Source organism: Tenebrio molitor, chromosome 2, assembly GCF_963966145.1.
Source record: "Tenebrio molitor chromosome 2, icTenMoli1.1, whole genome shotgun sequence".
NCBI lineage: Eukaryota > Metazoa > Arthropoda > Insecta > Coleoptera > Tenebrionidae > Tenebrio > Tenebrio molitor.
The window spans coordinates 28,592,979-28,614,904 of NC_091047.1; the positions used below are offsets into that span (position 1 = coordinate 28,592,979).

General features: G+C 35.2%; 1 protein-coding gene across 1 annotated transcript; it reads right to left on the reverse strand.

The window, feature by feature from the left end:
• Positions 1-7,086: 7,086 nt before the first annotated feature.
• Positions 7,087-11,592, reverse strand: LOC138123093 (tubulin beta-1 chain). Its single transcript, XM_069037616.1, has 2 exons — positions 11,432-11,592; positions 7,087-8,576 (listed from the first exon to the last, which is right to left on the reverse strand). Exons 1-2 carry the CDS (start codon positions 11,486-11,488, stop codon positions 7,290-7,292), a joined length of 1,344 nt encoding a protein of 447 aa, XP_068893717.1. The 5' UTR covers positions 11,489-11,592; the 3' UTR covers positions 7,087-7,289.
• Positions 11,593-21,926: the final 10,334 nt, after the last annotated feature.

Here is a 21,926-nt window from a genome sequence, read left to right on the forward strand (position 1 = left end):
ACCAAAGTCGATAATAATTATTTATGCTGTGCTCGCTATTTTTTTTCTCTTCTTTTTTCCGTTTTCCGTCCCTCTACGGTTTTCCGGCAGTCAGCTGCCCGGAGTTGGTCTTCTCCCTCCAGACTGCCGCTGCTGCCACTTGGCGGGATATTCGCAATCCCGTCTAACTATACGTAGAAACAATATTTACCACTTTTTACATTTTTTATCTACTTTAAATTTATCCTGTAAAAATGTTGCAACAATATTTTCATCATTCACATTTATTAAATTTAAGAAAAGCTACCTTTAATTTCTCCTTGTGCATTCTTGCAGTAAACTCTGGGTCATTTTTTGTTTTGCCATGTTAAAAAAATTCGTTCCATAACTTCACGTCTTTGAGGTGACAGTGATTGTGAGAAAAGATTATATAACTCCTCGACCATCATTTAATTTAAGGGAATGAGCACGCAACACGGAACGAATTTAGTAAAATTGTTATGTTGCGGAATTCGTGCTTGCAAACCATAGTAATAAATTTTGTGAAGCGTTCAATTACCTACATATATCTACCATTACCAAAAATGTACCGAATAATAAAAGCTAATGGAGGTAGCTGCCGATGAAATGAACATCAAAAATATAATGACTGGTGAAAGATACATGAGACATAGAGCAAAGCATAAAGAACATAAAAAAAATATATTTTTTATTTTTTTATTTATTATTTATGTTTCATTTTATAAACGAATTTTTCTGTATTTTAGATATGTACTTGGGTTGGCCGTTGACCGCCTTTGGCGGCGCCATTTTTTGTCTTGGCGCCTCTAGACTGCAACTTATGTAGTCTTATGTGTAATCCCCCGCTGTGACAATAATTGGAGAAGAAACTGTCAAGAAACAGTGATAGTGATAGGTATGATATCTTTCAGGAAAAATTCCATCCTACAGCATGACACAGAGGCAGATTAGCATGTTTTAGTTATGACAAAGAACGAGCTACTCAGTCAATTAAACATGGAATAACATGGCGTGTATTCACCTATTTTCTTTCTGCTATTCATCATTCTTCCTTGTACACTAGACCACAAATTTCATATTGTGGTACTTGGAATCATTTAATAAAAGTTAAATTTATAACAACTTGATAAGCAACATTAGAAAACAAAAACATTTCTAGTTTGGTGCCTCAACAGATAAAGAACAATGTTCAATAGGGCACCTCCAATTTATCGTTGTCATCTTATCGATTCTCATTCTTTTCTAGGCAGTAGAACGAGATTTATCTTCATAAACTATGAAAAATAAGTTATCCGATTAGGCTGTCCGATCTGCGTAGGGCATTTGTTAAGATTAATGGATGAGATCCACGGTGTATCACCCACAATTGTCTTTTCCAGTCAGTTCAATAGACTTTTACAACTAATGAATGTCTGACAAGTATCAATCACGCGAATGCTTCTGATGCATTTAATATGTCCCGCTTAATTATTTTGCTTTGAAATCATGTTCGGCCACTTGCACATCACAAATGTGAAATCTAAGAGCATATCAATATTATTATCCGCTCTTTTGACGATAATGTTCACTGTTACAGATTTATTGAGCAATTAAAGAAATGTCTGTCGAGTAATAATCGTGCAAGTACTTGTGGTGTATTAAAACGCTCCATTTCATTGTTTTGCGTGAAATAACGCTCTCCCACTTGTATGCCACTATTGTGTTGATGCGAAAATAAACAGTTGATTATTATTTTCGGCGCATTTTTCGCATTAAGGTTTGGCAGGAAGGATATGCCGCAAAATGAATCAATAGTCGGAAACCGCAACTCCCACCGACAATTTTGTCCAGAACCAGGATATTATTATCGATAATTATTGCTCCCTGCCATCGCTAACAGTTATTACTTCCCACTTTTACAACTTCCTTCAGGTTCATATTTCTCTATTGTGGGAAATTCAATCTGTAATTTAAAAAAAAAATCATTAAGTCGAAGAAATGTGGTAAAAAACTCATTTAATTAACCATCAAAAAGATAAAACATGTAATTATTGCATAATAGTTATTTATGCAACAAGTGAGTAAAGTAATACTTTTTTTTTACGAGAAGGAAAATTAGCCGCACGAGCGCAGCGAGTGCGCAGTCCGCCGAGTAAAGAAAAAAGATACTTTATTAACGAGTTGCATACAAAAATTTTTTGACGCCCGTAGGTTTAGATAACAATTTTTTGGACACTCAAAATTTGAAAATTTTCTCCTGTGTGAACCCGTGGACCTTTAAAACGCTCGTTTTATTCGCGATTTAAATTGGCCCACTCATGCCAAAAAACTCCCAGTTGGTAACACACATTGCCGGCAGCAAAATTGACTGGTAATTTCTGTTATTTGCCGCATTTCTGGATAATTCATCTTTAATTGCAATTTCACTTGCAAAAAATGATAATTAAGTATGTTTAGTCTGGATTCAAATTTAGAATTTTACTTTAAATATTAACCATGAAATAAATATGTCACCAACTATCACAAAATTCCCTAAATTACCAAAATTGATTTTATTTATAAAAAACATGTATTTAATATGCAAATTAGAAAAAATAGCATAAAAAATCCGTTTTATAAAACATAAGAGCACTCGTCATTTACAGGCACTCCTGCCTGCGGCAGTCGGGCTGCAAATCTGACTCGTGTCTTAATATAAGTTTTATAAAACTCATGTTTTAATATACTATTATAATTTACCTGTTCCTACGAGATATCTCAGGTTTCCAAGAACAAGTTTAAATTCTCTTCACAACTTGATTCAATTGGAAATAGAATGGTTCTCTCACACATTAGCACATTACGCTTGTAAAATGTGTTTATAAAACAAAAGTTGATAAGATATGTTAAGTCTGTTGAGTATGGGCCCGATGTTATCAGGGCAACAAAATTTTGAAAACCTAGACAATTTTTTAACATAATTAGGGTGTCACAAGTCCAATTTTTTTGTTATCGTTGGAGTACATCGATCATTGAATCTTTCGTTATCTCGTTTCGTTATTCTTTACCTTGACTTTTTGTCGCGTTATTTTCCTTCCTTAAGTACTCTCTCACATAAGTATCTATAGGTATTTTGGGCGAAATCTACAAAAATTCAACTAGCCACCCCATCTTGCAGAACAATGTTAACAAAGAAGTCCTGTTTTATCGCCTCCATTTTCGCATACAAACAATTCCAGTAGGGGATCGTTTTTATTCCATCCGACAGTAAGTATAATGAAAATTATGAAAAATGAACGTTCCGCTAACAAAATCCCCTTTCAACAAAAGCCTGGATCCCAGCTCTTGAAAATGAGCTCTCTTGAGGATTTACTATAGAACTCCCGGCGCTGTTCCAGTTTTAATGTGAAAGTATACCGCCGGTTTTGCACATATAAGGCATGCAGGTCTTGCTCTTTTCATACGCTAACCTATTGATTTTCTCGAAGACTTATATTCTTTTTTCCTTGCGTGACGCGACAATGGGAAAAATTGTGCTGCTGTCTGTGAAATAAATTTGCAGTCATCTTCAAGTAAAGAAAAAATAAATAAAAATTATAGTGAACAACCGATCCTTATTTCTTTGGTAGGTACTTAAGTATTTAGAAGTACTTAAGTAATAAAATATATAAGAACAATGTTGTCTAAATCATTTTTTTTATTTTTTATAATTTTGGTTTCATAAAACAAACACTTTTGAGAGTAGGACTAAAACTACAACCCCTCTGTACCTTGACCTTCGAAGTACATAATAGGTACTTAAAAAACAATTTAATTCCTTGAGAATTATTTAAGAAATGAAATAATAGAACACGCCAACAAGTCTTGTTAAAAATTAAGTACATATTCATTTTTTAATTTTTTTTTTCGTTAGCTTTACCCTGACTCTTGGCTGACCCGGCAGTTAACTGGCATTCGTGTTGAACTTCGTCATTACGGATATTGCTACCAAATAAGTCCAAAAAAATAAATAATTGTGTGAAGCAATGACAACCACCAACCCTAGTCCAACTTGTTATGTCTTAAAAACAGACAAACAGAATATGTAGGATTGGTAAAAGCTCCTGCTTGTTTTGTTTTTGTGTAAGAAAATGAAAGTAATCTTTTCAGTTGTATGAATGAGTTATTCAACTTTAATGTAGGTATCAGTTTGGATGGTTTGAAACAAATCAGTGCCGGAAACATCAAACAACCAAACCTTGCGCAGTTAATTTGGTTCTTGAGGTTGTGCTATCGGAAAGGATCCCATTATTATTACAGTGACACGTCTGAATTACAGGTGGCGAGATTTTATCCGTAATAGAGAGCAGAGGTGTTCATATCATTAGAGAATTTTTCCTGTTTAGAAGAGATTTAAAAAAAGGCAGTTTATTTTGGTTAGATGGTCTTGTCCGGCTTTTTTTGTAAAAATGTGTTTCTTATGTAGAAAATCCGGAACACAAGGAAAACAGTCTCTATCAAGGAGGTGTCCGCAATGGGAGGATGTCGATAATTCGAGATTTGTTACTTTTCTTTAGAAAGCTCCGTTAATAAAAATTGAAATACTAAATATTTAAAGCAAGTGTCAAAGTAAAGTTATTGTAAGTCATTGACACTTTCAAGACGTCTGTAGTACATGTACCACACCTTTGCATTAAAACTGTAGCGACTGGTGACAGATTGCGCAAGGAAATTTGCTAATTTGAGGAGGTATCTACAACTCATTTGAACTAGAAATAACTTCCGCATTAGTGCTATTCTTATAATATTAAATTAGATTCGAATATAATGTAAAATTTAACCACCAACAGAACTCGTGAAAATAAGCAAGATCTTGTTTATAATTTTTTTCCGAAAACGCTGTACAAAAAAGTTAAAATTAAAACAAGTTTAAGCGCTGAAACCCATACCCACCTGTGTGTCTGCACGAAAATGTTAGACACTCGAGTAAAATATTCGAATAAAAAAGGGAAGCATCAAAAAACTTACTTTACGTCAACACCATATGCGTTAAGGTAGGTTAGTAATCAGTTTACTGACCTGACGTGACGAAAGAGCTATAATAAGCGCTCAAAATGTCTTTCTTCATTGTCGACGAAGACTTTCAACCCTTGTGCTAAAGAAGTTGTGGTTCATGAATAGTAACGACGACTTACCTACCTAAATGACTGGTTATAGTTCTTCGATGGTGTTAACCGGAGACGCGTACACCAATTGCTTCATGTGTCCTCACACAAAAACCATACGGATTTAAATTCGTTGTTGTTAAATCAATTTGTGACGTCTCAAGAAGTGTGATGGAGTTCTGTCGTGCACCTGAATACCACATATCACGTCGTGCAGCCAAAGGAACACCATTCAATAGGTTATTCAACACATTTCGAAAGAAGTATAAATACCTATATACCTACCTTGTTATTTACCTACTTTATTATTCTTCTCCATTCGTTAATTGAAAATTACCTATTCTTCAAAACCACATTCATGTGCTCATAGACGTGGAAACACCTAAAGATAGAGTGAGTCTCAAAGTTGGCTCTTCTTCTTCATTAACTTGCAGAATTTCAGTTTTCAGAGAAGATTGATGATGATGACAGTAACTGAGAAGTAATGAAATCATAAACAATCCATTCTTTTTGCACGAAAAAAGTGTAAAGTTTTTATCCCACAAAAACACTTTAAGCTTATCGGGCGTTTTAATTGACGATTAGGTATTCTGTCTGCAGTGTCAAATCCAAGAGTTGGAAATTAAAAAAAAATTGTCCTGTCCAGAAAAATAATAAATAAATACGTGGATTGTTATAATACTCGTACATTGTATAAAGGAATTGCTTTTAGAGAACGCTTTTTATTCAGTAAATGAATTTGTAAAACTCTTGTCTTTGGTCTTTTCATGTGTAAATACCATTGCAAATTTAAGCATCAAGGAACTAGTTTTTTTAGGTTTTATTTATATTTTGGTTGAATAAAACAGCCTCTTTGCGATTTCACAGCAGACAACTCGTCACCCACGGTTTTATGCCTTGCAAAAACGCAAAAGAACCGTAAGCTCCGACGTAACACCGAGCCATAAATCAAAGAGACGAGTTCTGTAAACTTAGTAGTACTTTGATCCTTTTGACCAGCGAGTTATTACATGAGGCGCGAACTCACCGGCTTAGAACCCGAAACCGCAAACCCTTCTCCATTTCAAGAATAATTTTATTTGTTTTCCCACCAGTGCGAGTCACGCCAGGGCAGAAAAAGTGAATTTTCTTGCAGGCAGTCGATAACCCCTCGGAGGCGCCAGACGGGCTCAAATTGGATTATTCCTCGTTCCACACAACGAATGTGCTAGCGTGATTCACATCAAGCACCAAAAACCAAATAGTAACAATACGACCATTTTAACTTGTGTTTTTGCACCTTTCGGTAAAAGTTTTGTTTAAAGACCCAATCCACTCCCATTTTTAAAATGTTCGGAGATGACTTAAAAATATACTTTAAATATAGAGAGTCGAGATCTAGTCAAAGCTGAGGTCAGTGGCCGTGAGAATGCAACGATTTTCCATAAAATGGTGTCAGTTTTTACTCACTTCCCATTCAAACACTTTCCCATCAATGTACGGTCTTCAGTAGCAGAAATACCACTCACATGTACATTCTTGAGAGCTGTTAGGTGATGGATAATTTAATTCCGTTCCACAACAGTTAGGTTTTGCACGATGTAATCTGTAATCTCTCTAATAAAAGATCCATTAATCTTGCTATGACGTCTTTCCTTTAATTTTGTTATCGGTCATCTGGAATACATTATCCTTGAATCTGATTAAGCACCCTAAAAATACGACCCTTAAAAGTCGCCAGACGGGTGGTTCTCTGTGCAGAGTTGTTCCCGGTCAAGAACGCGCCAATCAATACATTCAGTCTGGTTGGGATGAGTCAGACTTTACAAAACGTCGATAATTAAATTGCAGGTTAGGATACAGAGGGGGCTGGCACTGTTGTAGATTCTCTGCTCTGGGGTTCAAAAAGTATTTCATTGCCAGCATTCGGTTTTAATTATTCATTTAGTTTTTTATCGGACTGAGAATTAGGGAAAGGGGCGGCTAGGTGAATAAAATTCCTGAGTGTGTAAGTAATGGCAGCGAACGTTTTAATGCCTATTTCTTTCAAACAAAAAGATGTAAAAACATGTTAAGAACAACGGAGCAAGCAACAAAAAGTCAGTCTTGAATAAGTTAATTTTCTGTATTCGATTATAAACGGGAATGTACAAAAAAGGTAATACAGGGACAATTTAAAAAAAGAACTGTTGAAAGCGCATGTTTTGTTTAGTTTTCGTCGACTTCGGCTTCCTGTTCCTCATCGAATTCGGCATCTTCGTCGGCAGTGGCTTCTTGGTACTGTTGGTACTCGGAGACCAGATCGTTCATGTTGGACTCGGCCTCGGTGAATTCCATCTCGTCCATGCCTTCTCCGGTGTACCAATGCAAGAAAGCCTTGCGACGGAACATGGCAGTGAACTGCTCGGAGATGCGTTTGAACAGCTCCTGGATGGCGGTGGAGTTGCCGATGAAGGTGGCCGACATCTTGAGTCCTCTGGGGGGGATGTCGCAAACGGCAGTCTTGACATTGTTGGGGATCCATTCAACGAAATAGCTGCTGTTCTTGTTCTGGATGTTGAGCATTTGCTCGTCGACCTCCTTCATCGACATCCTACCTCTGAAGACGGCGGCGACCGTGAGGTAACGTCCGTGTCTGGGGTCGCAAGCGGCCATCATGTTCTTGGCGTCGAACATCTGCTGGGTCAGCTCGGGAACGGTCAACGCTCTGTATTGCTGGCTTCCGCGGGAGGTCAATGGGGCGAAACCTGGCATGAAGAAGTGCAAACGCGGGAAGGGTACCATGTTGACGGCCAGCTTGCGGAGATCCGCATTCAATTGACCAGGGAATCTGAGACAAGTTGTTACTCCGGACATGGTGAGCGATACCAAGTGGTTCAAGTCGCCGTAGGTAGGGGTGGTGAGCTTCAACGTCCTGAAGCAGATATCGTAGAGAGCTTCATTATCGATGCAGTAGGTCTCGTCTGTGTTTTCTACAAGTTGGTGGACCGAGAGGGTGGCGTTGTAGGGCTCCACTACGGTGTCTGAGACTTTCGGCGAGGGGACTACTGAGTATGTGTTCATTATCCTGTCGGGGTACTCCTCTCTGATCTTGGAGATCAGGAGGGTGCCCATCCCGGAGCCGGTGCCGCCCCCAAGGGAGTGTGTCAGTTGGAATCCTTGCAGACAGTCACAAGACTCTGCCTCTTTGCGCACCACGTCCAACACTGAATCGACTAGTTCGGCACCTTCCGTGTAATGTCCTTTGGCCCAGTTGTTACCGGCTCCGGACTGGCCGAAGACGAAGTTGTCGGGGCGGAAGATCTGACCGAAGGGTCCGGAGCGGACAGAGTCCATAGTGCCGGGCTCCAGGTCGACGAGGATGGCGCGGGGTACGTATTTGCCGCCGGAGGCTTCATTGTAGTACACGTTGATCCTCTCCAACTGGAGGTCGGAATCGCCGTGGTAGGCTCCGGTGGGGTCGATGCCATGCTCGTCTGAGATGATTTCCCAGAACTGAAACAAAATGGTCGAGTTAGAATTGTTACAAAGTAATATGGCGTTTGTGTGCACGTAATATAGTCTGCATTAAACCTCGAGGGCAATGTGCTAATTGAAGGGGTGGGACTGCGGCCAACCCAACAGGCGCCATTTTCCCCAAAGCAATAAATCTAATGAACGACTTATGTATTCCTAGTCCAAGAACTTTACTTCAGGCACAAAATATTTGCCTAAATTTCGAAACTTAAAGCACAAAAATACCATTATTGCACCAACAGCAATTATTTTTGGCAGGGTATCATTTGGTAATCGCATATGAAGTGTTATACATATGTAATTTCAGTAATTTATATTTAAAAAAAAATCATCTATTTGAAGGACCTGAACAATCTTTTTCTTTTAAATGTTCTTTTGTATACTTTCAGTTAAAATTCACTTCTTATTGAATAATAAACAATACGAGAAACATGCAAGAACATTTTAAGTTTTATAGAATTAAAATAATAAATACATTAACACGATACCTACGGCCGGTCCTGTTCATTTGTAATTTGCAATTACCATGCTCAAGGTTAGATCAATATGAGTCAGTACTCGGGAATGAATAATTCATAAAATTACTACAATTGCATTTTAATTCATGCCGAATACAAAGTTCTTGTGTTCCACTTTAGTAAAAATATAAAAAAAAACCTAACATTTTTATTGTACAAGCTTAAACACATGGTTTGTGAAAATGTTTACTCAAAGAATGTAGTAATTGTAAGAAATGACATCATGACTCATGATTTTTAGGAGACAGTAATTTTCTCCACTAAAAACGAAAACTTTTTTGCTTTTCTTGATGTCAAAGTCATTAATTTTAACAAAATGCACAGCCGAATAAATAATGCTGAAAAATAGTCACGGTCAATCATAACTTTTAATGTTCTTGCTCACATCGTGTAACTAATGTTTTGATACAAGTGCTTAATTGCATCAGGACTTATTGCATTAAAGAGATTTGCCTCAATTTTCTTGTTAAAATTCACCCAATCTCCAACTGAATTGTGTTTAATAATAGCATCTGACAACTGACATTTGACTAAGTGTCGGAACAGAGCTTCAGACACCGGATCAATTCAGAACAGGATTGAGGAAATTATAAATACATAATTTCAATCCAAAAACAGCTTGTCTTATCATATCACATTTTGTCAATATTTAATTTAATGCAATATTTTCAAGGGTGTGGTATTCGTAAAATATCAAATTAAACTAACGCAATCGGCGATACATATTTGCAGTTCATTGATAATTCTGGGGCACCATTTAATAAATAGCTTATGGTGTCTACGTAAAAATGCGATTGTTTGCAGTGTCAAGAAATCATGCAAGGTAAAAATGGCCCTGAACAGAGCATCTGCAACGAGAACTGCATAGGAACACAAAAAAAGTGCGAGATTACAACAATGCCGTAGGGCGTGTCCATGTGACGTCATATTTGCCGAGAAGCAAAGCTCTCATCTGGCGTAAGATTAGTTTCTGGAAGGTGAACCGATCATTGTTCAAGAATTTGTTTACTTGTTATGTTCCAAATTAGATTAAAAAAATACTTGAGTATGAGTAGTAATTTCAAAAATTTGCCGTCAATCAATGGAAACAGAGCAATAGAATCAACAGAACTTTTTCATCAAGATATGTATGTACGTATTTTGTTACATCATGATTATATACGCCCTTCGTCCAGTGAGCCGCATGACTTTATAAACTGAACAGGTATCCGTACAAGGCCAAAAAACCACCAATCTGTGTCTCGTTATGTTAATCGGCGATTTACGAGTAGGATCATTGCTATATTTAGAAATTTAACTGCACAGAAATTACGTAACCGTTTTAATAAAACACATCCCACTAGTCCAAATAGATTGGCAGGACTGGATCAAGGAAAAAAAATACACAGGTGTGTCAAAAATCTCAGTCGAACGTCCGAATTATCTCCTAATCCCACCCACACACCCATGGGAAACGTGAATAATAATAAAAAAAATCTGCCAAACAAGTCGAAATTCTAGAACAGGTGCCAACCAGAACCTCCTTTCACCACATCCCGCACCTACTTTTACCCAATGATCTATGATGCAAATTTTCTAAGACAGCACACTCGAACAGTGCATTTTAATTGGCGCAAAAAGCGAAGGCCGATGAACTTGACGCTTGGGTTGGCACCCGCCCGGTTAAAAATAATTGCCATGTAAAATCGTCAATTGGAAATAATGACGATTCGACCGATTTGCATAAAACCGAACGGTCCAAAAATCTCGAATTTTCTCTCGAGGGTACCGCGGTGGAAGCCGACCGCGTCTTTTAACGGTTTCCCGTACTAACATGGCTGAAAAAGTCGCTCCGAATTCGAATTTCCTCATTTAAACCGATGTCGTAACGGTCGCCGAGAAGGAGACAAAACTCGAAAACAAGTTAAAACGCTTTTGCACAAATGATGTTCACGAGTTTCCAGTCCGGTGGTCTTTTGGCGGTTTTGATCACGATGGTAAAGTTGAATAGCAACAGCTGCAACGAACGTGATCCGATAAAATTCCGATGTAGCCGTTGAAGTTCAAACCAGAAGTCCGTTACAGTTGGGAGACGCTATCTTACCCGGCTCGACCGACGTTTTCAGGTCGATCAATAAAAGCCGGCCGGTATTGAACGCTTTGCAAGCGGTGAAATTACACGATTTACGCTTCAAAAATCATCATTTTATCGAAATAAAGTTGTTAGAGGCGCCACAAAATCGACAGTGCATTCGAGCGGGCGGGTTTGACAACAAAATGGCTGATCCAACAAACGAACATCGAAAACTCGTGTAAAATTAATGCAAGTGTACTTACTTTGGCTCCAATCTGGTTACCGCATTGGCCGGCTTGGATATGAACGATTTCCCTCATTTTCTTTTATAAAAATTATCAAACTAACAAGTATAGAAAACACGAACGCTCTTCACGTTGCTGCTACTCGACGAATTCTGAAGTGAAATGGCCGCCGACGAGGAAGATATATATAGCGACCCCCACTGCGCACCGTATACAACAATCCGTAACCGTTCTTCAGGTTTTGAATTATTGGGGTATTGGGCGTTGTTCGTTAATTCTCCCTTTTGGGTCTAGACTGGAAGTTTCATTGACAAATTCAGGTACATAATATCGATTATTATTACATGAAGTCAAGTGTTAAGAATGGTACGAACAAGATAAGCAGATAATAACGGGACTAGTTCATTACATTTTAAATAATTGTTGGCAAGTTTAAGAAAATTAGGGAGGGGGAACTGTTGATCATCGTATTTTGTTTACCGATTTTTACAAATTTTCTAATTAAAATAGATCCAGTCAGTGTGGGTGAAATGGAAAGATCTAGACAAGACTATAACTAAAAATAAATAAAGTACTTACGTTGTAAAAATGCATTGATGCTGATATTAGCATATCATGCTGGGATGAGAGATTTTCTTATCGTTTAATGCCACATAATCCTTGTTTGTTGTAAGTCGTAACGTTTCATAATTATTAATTATGAACATCTAATGCAAGGTATTCCTGGTAGAGGTAGGTCGGAATATGGGACAAGTGAGATAAGCAGTGTAAAACCATAAATGGAGTGGGTCAGTTTGTAGAAGTGTGAAAAGAAATTAAATTTTGTTGAACCATTGAACAGATTCTTAACTTAAAATGTTAACTTGTTTTTTGATATTTCATAGATTAATTATAATTATCAGTTTAAGTTAATAACACTCAATATCAAATAGTATCATTAATGATACAATTTTTGTATTTATAAATATTATGTATTGCAGCATAAAAAGTTCCTTGTTTTTTTGTAAGATTTTAAACAAATTTTTACGTTCATAATTTATCTCATAATCTCTTGTGCTAGTAATGACAACTTGACCGATATTTCATGTTTTTTAATGGGTAGTCTTAGAGAGTACGTTACTATTGTTTCCCTCATTTCTAAATTCCAGAGTTAAAAAAATACCTATACATATTTTCAGGTTATCAAAGTTTTAGAAAATTTAGTATTATAACACTACCAAGAACCGAAATGGAGACAAAATACTTTTTTATAAACCTGAATTAAATACTAAACAAAGTTTATTAAAATAATTTTTGTAGATACATAGGTATTTTGTATTGTCTGCCATATGGCCTCTACTGGATTTGTAAATTTGACCTTGGAGAGATCCCACTTGTTAATTAAGGCAGCAAACGGATCTTTTTCGAGACTAATTTTTGTCATTACATTATCCAGAAGCCCCTTGTTTGTAGGCAACCAATTTATCACATCTTTTTTTTAAATAATATAAGTACACTACCCATTGTAGTTACCAAATTTATACTGCACACTACGATGTTAGAAACATTTGTAATAACCCTGTATAAATTAACACATTTTAACGATAAGAAAAAAAATTATAACCTCTTAGGACAACAACTCTGCTTTATCAAAAAATGGCATCAATTTAATTATTAAATGAAATATGGTTATCAAATTTAACGAAAATCACTTGTTAAGATTTATTCAGGAGTGCTATGTTTTTCTTAGGTAGCGTTAGTTACATAGAAGTATTAAGATACTTATAATAAATTGATTAGCTTTTTTTTCAAGTGAAATAAATAATGTCGGAACATATACATACCTACATGTTGTAAAATATAATAACTCTAAATACATAAAGAAATGAGGTCATCTCATAGAAAACATGTAGCATAAATTATTTTAATTTACTTTTTATTTTTACATCCCATGTTCAGGTCCTGTTGCTAACAGAAAAATAAAAATAATTCTTTATTTATATTTATCTAAAATAATACATTCAGCATTTTTGACGTGAAGGTCATTTGTTATTTACTAATTTCTAATTTGCAAGTGATGGTTTTACTAAATTCTCTAAATTACAGTCCCTAGGAGCTTATCTTGTCATCGACTTGAAGTGAAGAAAAATTGAAGCACTTCTCATACTATGTACCCATTCTGGTGGGACATCCGGTATGTCATCCTGAAAGACTCGTTATAAAATTCTCGCCATGAATAATTTTGTCAATATTTAATTGGTATTATTGTTATTCTTCCATCCACCACACAATCACACGAATATGGTATTCTTGACGTTTCCAATAGCTTTCGTCACCAGTTTGCGTAGGTATACATCTTCCTTCTTCCATTTATGGAAGCACACGCTGGTTTATATAAGAGCCTTGCCCCCAATATTTCCCATTTTTCTTTACAACAATAATAATCTCTAGGTATCCATTCAGGCGTAAATTATATGTAACAAATTTAACTAACGAAGCAAAAAATGTGTTGGTTATTCTAATTAAAACATTGAGGAATGACTCATTACATTTTCGATCAATACACCGATCAATAATCAGATTCTGTGATTAATCGGTTGGTGGTAATTAATTGACTATTAACCTTTCATTGTGATTTTTTCACACTTGATCATATTATTGAAGTGAAACTTTTTTTTTATTAGTAACAGGAGTTATTCTTATTATCATGAATTAGAACATGATCAAATTCCCATTTGAATAAAATATTCTATATTCCAAGTTTGTGGTTCTTGGAGAGGTGCGATTCAAAACGTTCCAACTGAGTTTTTTATTGTTATTACTTCTACATACTTGAAAGAAAAAGTGTTTGTTCCGACGCTTTTCTCGAAATTACATAAAGGTTTATTAATTTATTGGGGGGTATAAACATATTCACACTGATTGATATGTCGATAAAAGGATTTAATGTATTATTTAAACGTAAGTGGAATTTGGTTTCTTCAGAAATGACAATTGGTACCGTAATGTGTAAACGTAAATGTCAAAATAAATGTCAGTCTTGGCGGTATTAGAGCTGATTTAAATATTTTAACAGCAGGACGAGTGACTCAAATGTCTTATAATTTTCGTTATATTGCCCTCAAGACCTATTAATTAACACAGGAAAATTATGTAATTTAAACAAGTCAATAAAATTATAACGTTGATTATACACGTAGGATGGGTTTATGACAATTTATTGTAAAAGCCTAAACACTTGACTTAAACATGGGCGGGGAATAAGAATGCACAGCAGTGTTTCTGAATGACCATAATTCCTTAAAAGAAGAAAGATACTAATCGGATATCTTCCATATTTTGCACAGCAAGAGTGAAACTTTGTTACTTAATATGTGGTGATTCAGTTATACATTTACATATCTATTTTTAGAATAAGAGAAGTTGGCAGGTCAGATCTGATTTTTTAAAAATCTTTTAAACATAGTAAAGATAACATAAGATAACATAACTATTCTATTTAATTAAACTAACAAAAATAAAATGTCAAAAAGGTTTTTAGTGAATTTTGTGAATTTTTTATGAACAGTTAAACTAAAATGCAAAAACGCGGAAAACAAAATTTTAAAGAAACTTCTTTATTTTTCTTTTTTGAAAATTATCAAACTGAAAACTTCGTACATAGAATGAATATATACAGGGTGTTTGAAGTATGCATAAGCGTAAACGGTAACTGGTCATGAATCATGAGTAAAAGTCATAAACAAAAATTTTTGTTTGTGAACAAAAATTGGTGTAAGTAAAAAATTTAACTGTTATGAAGTGTTCTAGTTTCCAACTAAATTATTGATTTTAAATTAAATCCTTGAGAAATATACATTTAATTATGAAATTAAATTAATACGTGTTCAGTCATTAACATTTACACTTATTGTTTATTTTTGAAAAAGAAAAATTGAAAAACTTCTATATTTTTTAAATCTTATTAAGAAGAATCTTTTAAGAAGATAAAGTAAACCCAGGAGAGAAAGCGACAGTTCGAATCTATTTGTATTAGCTATAATAGTTATTGTCTTAATTTGTACAATTTATGTATCTACTCGTACTTATATCAAAGGAATCTTCTGTAAGAGTTCACACATTTTAAAGTCATCAGTTTTTGTTTTATTTTTTTTTTTTGATCAAAAACTGATGGATTATAACGTGTTTTATTAAAAATTGTTGATGAAAATTATGAAAATAGTATATTATTATACGAGTTTAATAAGACGCTTTATTATCATATAAGTGTGTTTTTAAAGCACGACGAGCGTAGCGAATGTGATAATACCTACGTCTACCTATCTTAAACGAGTGTAATATAATATTTTATTTACTTTGCTTTACTAATTCCTGAAATTTCAGCTGTTCAAGTTTTCATATAAGACTAGGGACTTTCGCATGAGTTGGTAACAGACATTTTTCACAATAATGTAAGGTTATATTTACTAAATTTACTTCATAGCTTCACTCGTTACCTTGACGCCTGACGTCAAACGGCTGATGTTGCCAATATAACAATAGCGAAGTTACCAAGAACAGTTTAATAATATGATTCATTATTAAACTGTTTTCGATATAATAATGAGCCCATTTGTAACGCAAAGTAGATAAAATCGTTAATAATATTGCTATTGTTTTTATGGGTTTTTCTATGTAATAATGTTATAAACTAAGGCTGCTCTATTATTGTAAGACTGACAGTACGAACAAATATGTATTCTGTTCTTGTGGTCTTGGTCTTGCCCGTCTTGCCAATACAATTTCTTTTCTGAATCATTAGAATAAAATTAAATTTCAGAGAAATCTCAAATCAATAATAATCGGAATCATTATTTCCATTAAACATTTTCCTAGTAGCATTTCCACGGTACCCAGAACCTCGATGCTATCTGTCAACTATGGTGCTCTATGCCCAAAGCTTGTACCAAGTCGTCCCCGGCAACAAGCCCATCGACTCCTTCGTCCCATTCGCCGACGATTTCTCCATTTTCACATTGATAATTTCGTGTAATACTATATTAGGCGGTGGTAGTGAACCGGTGTGCAGGAGGACACGTGTATACGCCATTCCATTAAAAGGATCGATTGACAGCGTTCGTCTGTTGTTTCACGAAGCAGCCTACTTAGCAACCGGAATGAGTCACGATGACGTCACCGGGGAGGGTCGTGCGACGGCGAAGAAGATTTGTCTTCACCGCAACCTGTCAAGGTAAGAACGAAGAGTAGGCGTCTTCGAATTACGACCACTATCTTCACCGAAGATTACGTGAAAGTAACTGTGAATCTAATTCTAGTACGGTTGACTGCCTCATCAGAAACATGAGCGGCAGTTGCTATTGTACCACAGGTAGTAAAAATGATGTTTCTTTGGAGATTTTCTTCGGTGTGGTGCGGCCGTCGAGTCATGATCGAGCTCAATTGTCTTGTTAATTAATGTTGTTAATTGCGGATGTTAAATGAGTTATTTATGATGCCATTTTTTAATTCCGGTAATTGATTGATTACCGAAGCTGAGTGTCGCACGGTACAATGGAGAAACTGACAGTTAAGCACGCTCGAACTATGCATTTCTGCATAAAGTCGATTCTTATATTTTACTATCTGTCCACTAGAGGCACTAGATAAAAAGTATGATTGGCAGAGTTGTCTACCTTTCTACTTTATGTGGTTGACAGTTTTGGATTTTGACTTTGTCTACAGGGACATTCAACCAATTTTTATATATTTGAGAACAACTGCAATTACTTTTACATGATTTAAATAGTTGCGTTTTATATTTAAAAAAATACTTCCAATTTTATGTTTACACCCTGTATCTCATTTGACGTTTTTGATATTTGACACTTCATCAGATTTGTCACTAAACACAACTTACACCACACAATTTTGTATAATTGACATTCAATAGTGGACGGACAGTAAGGATCTCAAATACGGTGTGATCAAGAATGACTGGATCTGTTGGTAATAATGAAATTACGCAAATTTGAAATTTACCATGAAAGGTTCATTTTTGTAATAGCATAAACGTAACTGACATAACCAAAAATGTTTTTAATGTCGTCTCAAGTTAAAATATCCTGTCAGCGCCAATTACGAAACAAAACAGCAGTATTTTTCAATTGTTTCATTACAACAGACTCACGTTGTATAATATGTAATAATTTCTGCAAATGTGCGCTAACATTTTTTTAAAATTAAAATAAAATGTATACATTAGGTATTTTAATTAATTTGGCTCTCAGTGTAGAAACATTTTTGTAAAGCATGTTACCAAGACCAAGACCAAGCTGGTAATAGGTTCCGACAGGGTTATTACAATTGGACAGCAGCAGCCGTCATTTATACGTCATTATACTGTAAAGGTGCTACTACTGACTCGTCACGTGGTAGTGACCAACCAACGAAATGTAGCGATTTTAAGGAAACCACCAATCAGCATTCAGTTCCTTGCTAATAGAACATTAGCGATTAGCGCATTAACTCTGATTTTGAGCGTTTAGAAGGGACTAATGGCGCCTGGAACACAGTCGGGGCCATTAATAAAAACCACGACTCTTCCCAATTGCCATATTTATTGGATCGATGATGTCCCAATGAGATTATGTACCGGTTGGTACCACGGTTATTTATTTTTATCCAATTTCCTATTTTGGGGTTTTCTTTATTCAACCCTTACCCTCGACCCTCAACTGGTCTGGTGGTGGCACGCACATGTAAACATTTCTTTGTCGGATTATGTGGAAATTAATTTGTGGTGGAGGTCACGGGCGTTCTTAGAATATTTTTGCCATTCATGCGAACAATGGTCTAAGATCGATTTTTGTTGGAATTTTGCAAGAAACGTCAAAGTTTGACCGTGAACTTGTCAGTCGTTTATTTTTCACCAATACCACTGTGCGTGGTAGTGGTTTTATAAGAAAAGTTATTTTTTGTGTAAGACTTGATATGTTGGCGAGTAGGCCCCGGCCTACACCTAATAGAAATTAGTCCGACACAAGGTTACAGGAAATCATTCAGGATTGTTTGAAATAAATTTATGTGGGGCGAACCTTGTAATAATTTAGAATGGAATAGTAAGAGTAGTAATTCAGTAATGCAATAATGTTCTTTACATTTTTAATGGCTATTTACAAAATGACCATAAATAGTTTTATGAGTAACTTCAGGAACTGCAAAAACTAACAGAACTTTGATTTATGATATTAGTTCTTTGGAAATATTTCATACATTTTAATCCACATGATCTCGAATTGATTGTTAATTGAAAAAATCTACACCTATGACTATAACAAATAAGTATTGTCCTTTCTTTTTAATTTCAATTAAATGAGACTGATCGATTCTAGTCAGGCATCAACCTTCTCAACTCAAAGGAGAATAATTCAAGTATTAGATCTTGATTCTTGAGTCAAGTTACGATGGGTTTGGTGATGCACCAGAAAATACAGGAGAATTAGAATACATATGTATTTATAGCTATTAAGACAACAAGTGTTTATAGACGATTTAAAAATCGAGATCGTAGTTTAAATCAGAGCGACCGCAGGGAGCGAGTATTTAATAGATTGAGATTTTTAAACTATAAAACACGCGTTGTCTTCAAGATTTTTTCTAACACTAACATCTTATCAGAAATTTTAATAAATTCAGAAATTATTCGAGGCGCGTCACAATACACAAAATGCGGATGTTGCCGTGGGTACTATGGTAATAATATCAACAAATTTGGAAAAAAAAAACAATTTTCATCGTTGAAATGTGCCAAAATGTCCCAGAAGAAATAAGAAAAAAGGGGCAATTTGTTACTAATGAAGTCTAAAAGTGCATACGAAAAGGTGTATGTTTCGTTTCAAGGCTGGAACAATAAAAAAAGCATCACGGAGGTAACGGAAGATGTCATTTTGGCTTTTCTTGATATGGGGTAAGTGTGTAGAACTTCATTAATAGTATATTTCAAACCAAGGTAAGAAAGTGCTTTCTTGCAGACCGCAGGCAAAGATTATAAACCGAGCCGTAGGCGAGGTTTGTAAGTGCCCCAGGTTTGCAAGGGCACTTTCTTAACAAGGTTTGAATACTATTTTTTCCCTACCGGCACAACTTCGTTGAAAAAAGTCAAAAAAAGATGGTTATATTCCTGATTAAAACGAAAATTTTGAGAATTTAATAGTAAGCTGGGTTATTTGTTTAATTAACTTGTCATCGCATTTGAAGATTTGACGTTTGTTCGAAAATTTGATATAAACAGAAGTTGTAGTACCTACCTAGCTTATCTGTTTATTTTCCAGATTATATGGTTGATCTACCAACTTGCTTTATTAAATTGGCTTTCATTTATCAATAACTTATTTCACTTTTGACACTTTTGACATTTGCATTTTGGTACAGTTTTACCATAAACATTTCATGATTAACTTTCTTACCTTAGCGAGAAAGTTGAATTTTCTCACCTCAAATGAGGTATCCACAGCCCACATTTCTAACCGGTAGGGAAAAAAAGTTAATTCACACTACGGCAAGAATCATTTGAAGAAAATGTAAAGATTGCCAGTTTTCGATGGCCGGGCACTTGCATTGGATGAAACAGCAGAAGTTAAAGAAGAAGATGTTAGGAACAAGAGCACGAAGCTAATGTGACAGTTCCAATTCAATAATTGTACTTTTCACTTTTGTGATAATTACTGTAAAAATGATGAATAAAATGTTACTTGAATAATATGTGTGAGCGTATTTTATGACTCTATAAGATACGTTGCTATTGACGACGTGTTTTATAGAGAAAAGCGTATTTTATGGGAAACATAAGGTGTGAGCTCAAATGCACCATGGAAACAGTATAAGATATTAGTGTTAGAAAAACGTTTTTTTCCAAACTACAGAACAGTTTCATAGATAGATGCTAGATGCTCTTCCCAAAAACTGAACCATTATACATCTTTGATTCATATGTATAGAAATTTTACAAAATACATATATCCGGAATTCGAAATTCGAAAAAAACGCAAGAGTTCTTCAACCTTCAACCCTACCTTGTCATCAGTTGATTCTGTTGTTCCCTATTCTTCAGAAGCATAACTGTATTCATTTTTAAAATATCTGGATAGTTAGATGTTGAAGTGACATTTTTTAACCCCAATTTACTAGTTTTCATTAAATAGAAGAAAAATGCTATATTACGTTACAGTACTTTAAATGTGCTCCTTGTCCAAATGCTTATTTTTTATTTTATACAATTCTTTGAGATCTTCCGTGTTTTTTTTTGGTTTATGTTGGGTGACTTTTTAAATTTCACATGTTGGTGGCTGTTACAACATTATAATGGAGATAGAGGGCTTGATGTTAAATTTAAACAAATAATATAATAAATAATATTAATACAGTGTGATTTTGAAAATTGTGCTGATATTTTAACTTGAGGTAATACGTGTTAAAAGTTACCCTCTTTTAACCCAACTGGACTTATGCAAATGTTAATGGAGAATCAAAGGAATCAGTTTGTTTGGGAATCGCTCAAAAATTTCAAATTTGACGAACGGTTTTGAAGTACGATCAACCTAAAAAAGTCAAGTTTTTATGTCATTCGAGGCTATGTTTGATTTTTATCATTTAAAGTTCTTTGAGTTTCATCATGAATTTTTGATAAAATTTGTAAAGTGACGATAAATTAGTGCCTACAATTTATTCAGAAAAGTATAAAAAGACTGTAATTGTGAGTAAAAGCATAAAATGAAACAACAAAGGTAAATTCTCTAGTTTTAGTGTTTGAAATTTTTGGAGGTGACTTTTGATCTTTGCTTCTTTAGGGTACGCCACACTCCAAACTGAAAAATTCCCAGTTGATTTGCAAGACGCTGAATACTTGGCTGGTTTTCAATTTCGCGAAGAATTTCTTCTTCTGTAATTAAAATACGATCTTCTCCTTGGCGGCCAAGATCGTACTCATTCATTTCGGAACGCCCGAAATCGTAAAGATGCTACACGTTTACAAAGGTTCGTGCATTGAGAAGTACAGTCGCGAGCAATAAATTTTGATCGTCAAGGTCATTCTTTGACGCAATCGAAATTGCTCCATTGTAAAACAGTCGTAAATATCATAACATAACCTATCATCATGTTGCATGACATTAATTGTCATTTTTTTCTCATTCTTTTGACACTTTGTTGACATGGGCATAATCAGGCAAGGATTTTTTTTAAACTTGTGACAATCTAACCAAATTTTGAAATGACACTGACCGCCAAAATGTATTGCTCGCGACAGTACCTTTTGAGGAAACCTTTTAGTCTTTTCACCCTAGATTTACCGTGCTAGCTTTGAATGTCCACGGGCTTCGCCATAGATAAAAACCATATCGGTTTTCTCCAGGTTGGCGAAAGCCATTTGTCATTTAAATTGAGGTCAACAAAGTGACTTAATTTTAAATTAAATGACAACAAAAAAGTTTCCTACGATTTTTTTAAATTCATTTTTTCATAAAATTCAGTGGCTCCCAAAGCCACTTTTGTTCGAAAA

What these genes read in the sequence shown, in the direction of transcription:
- LOC138123093 (XM_069037616.1), bottom strand. Translation starts at nt 11,488, where the DNA reads ATGAGGGAAATCGTTCATATCCAAGCCGGCCAATGCGGTAACCAGATT. An exon ending in GTAACCAGATTGGAGCCAAA is followed by an intron (nt 8,577 to 11,431) that starts GTAAGTACACTT and finishes ATTTTGTTTCAG; the next exon opens with TTCTGGGAAATCATCTCAGA.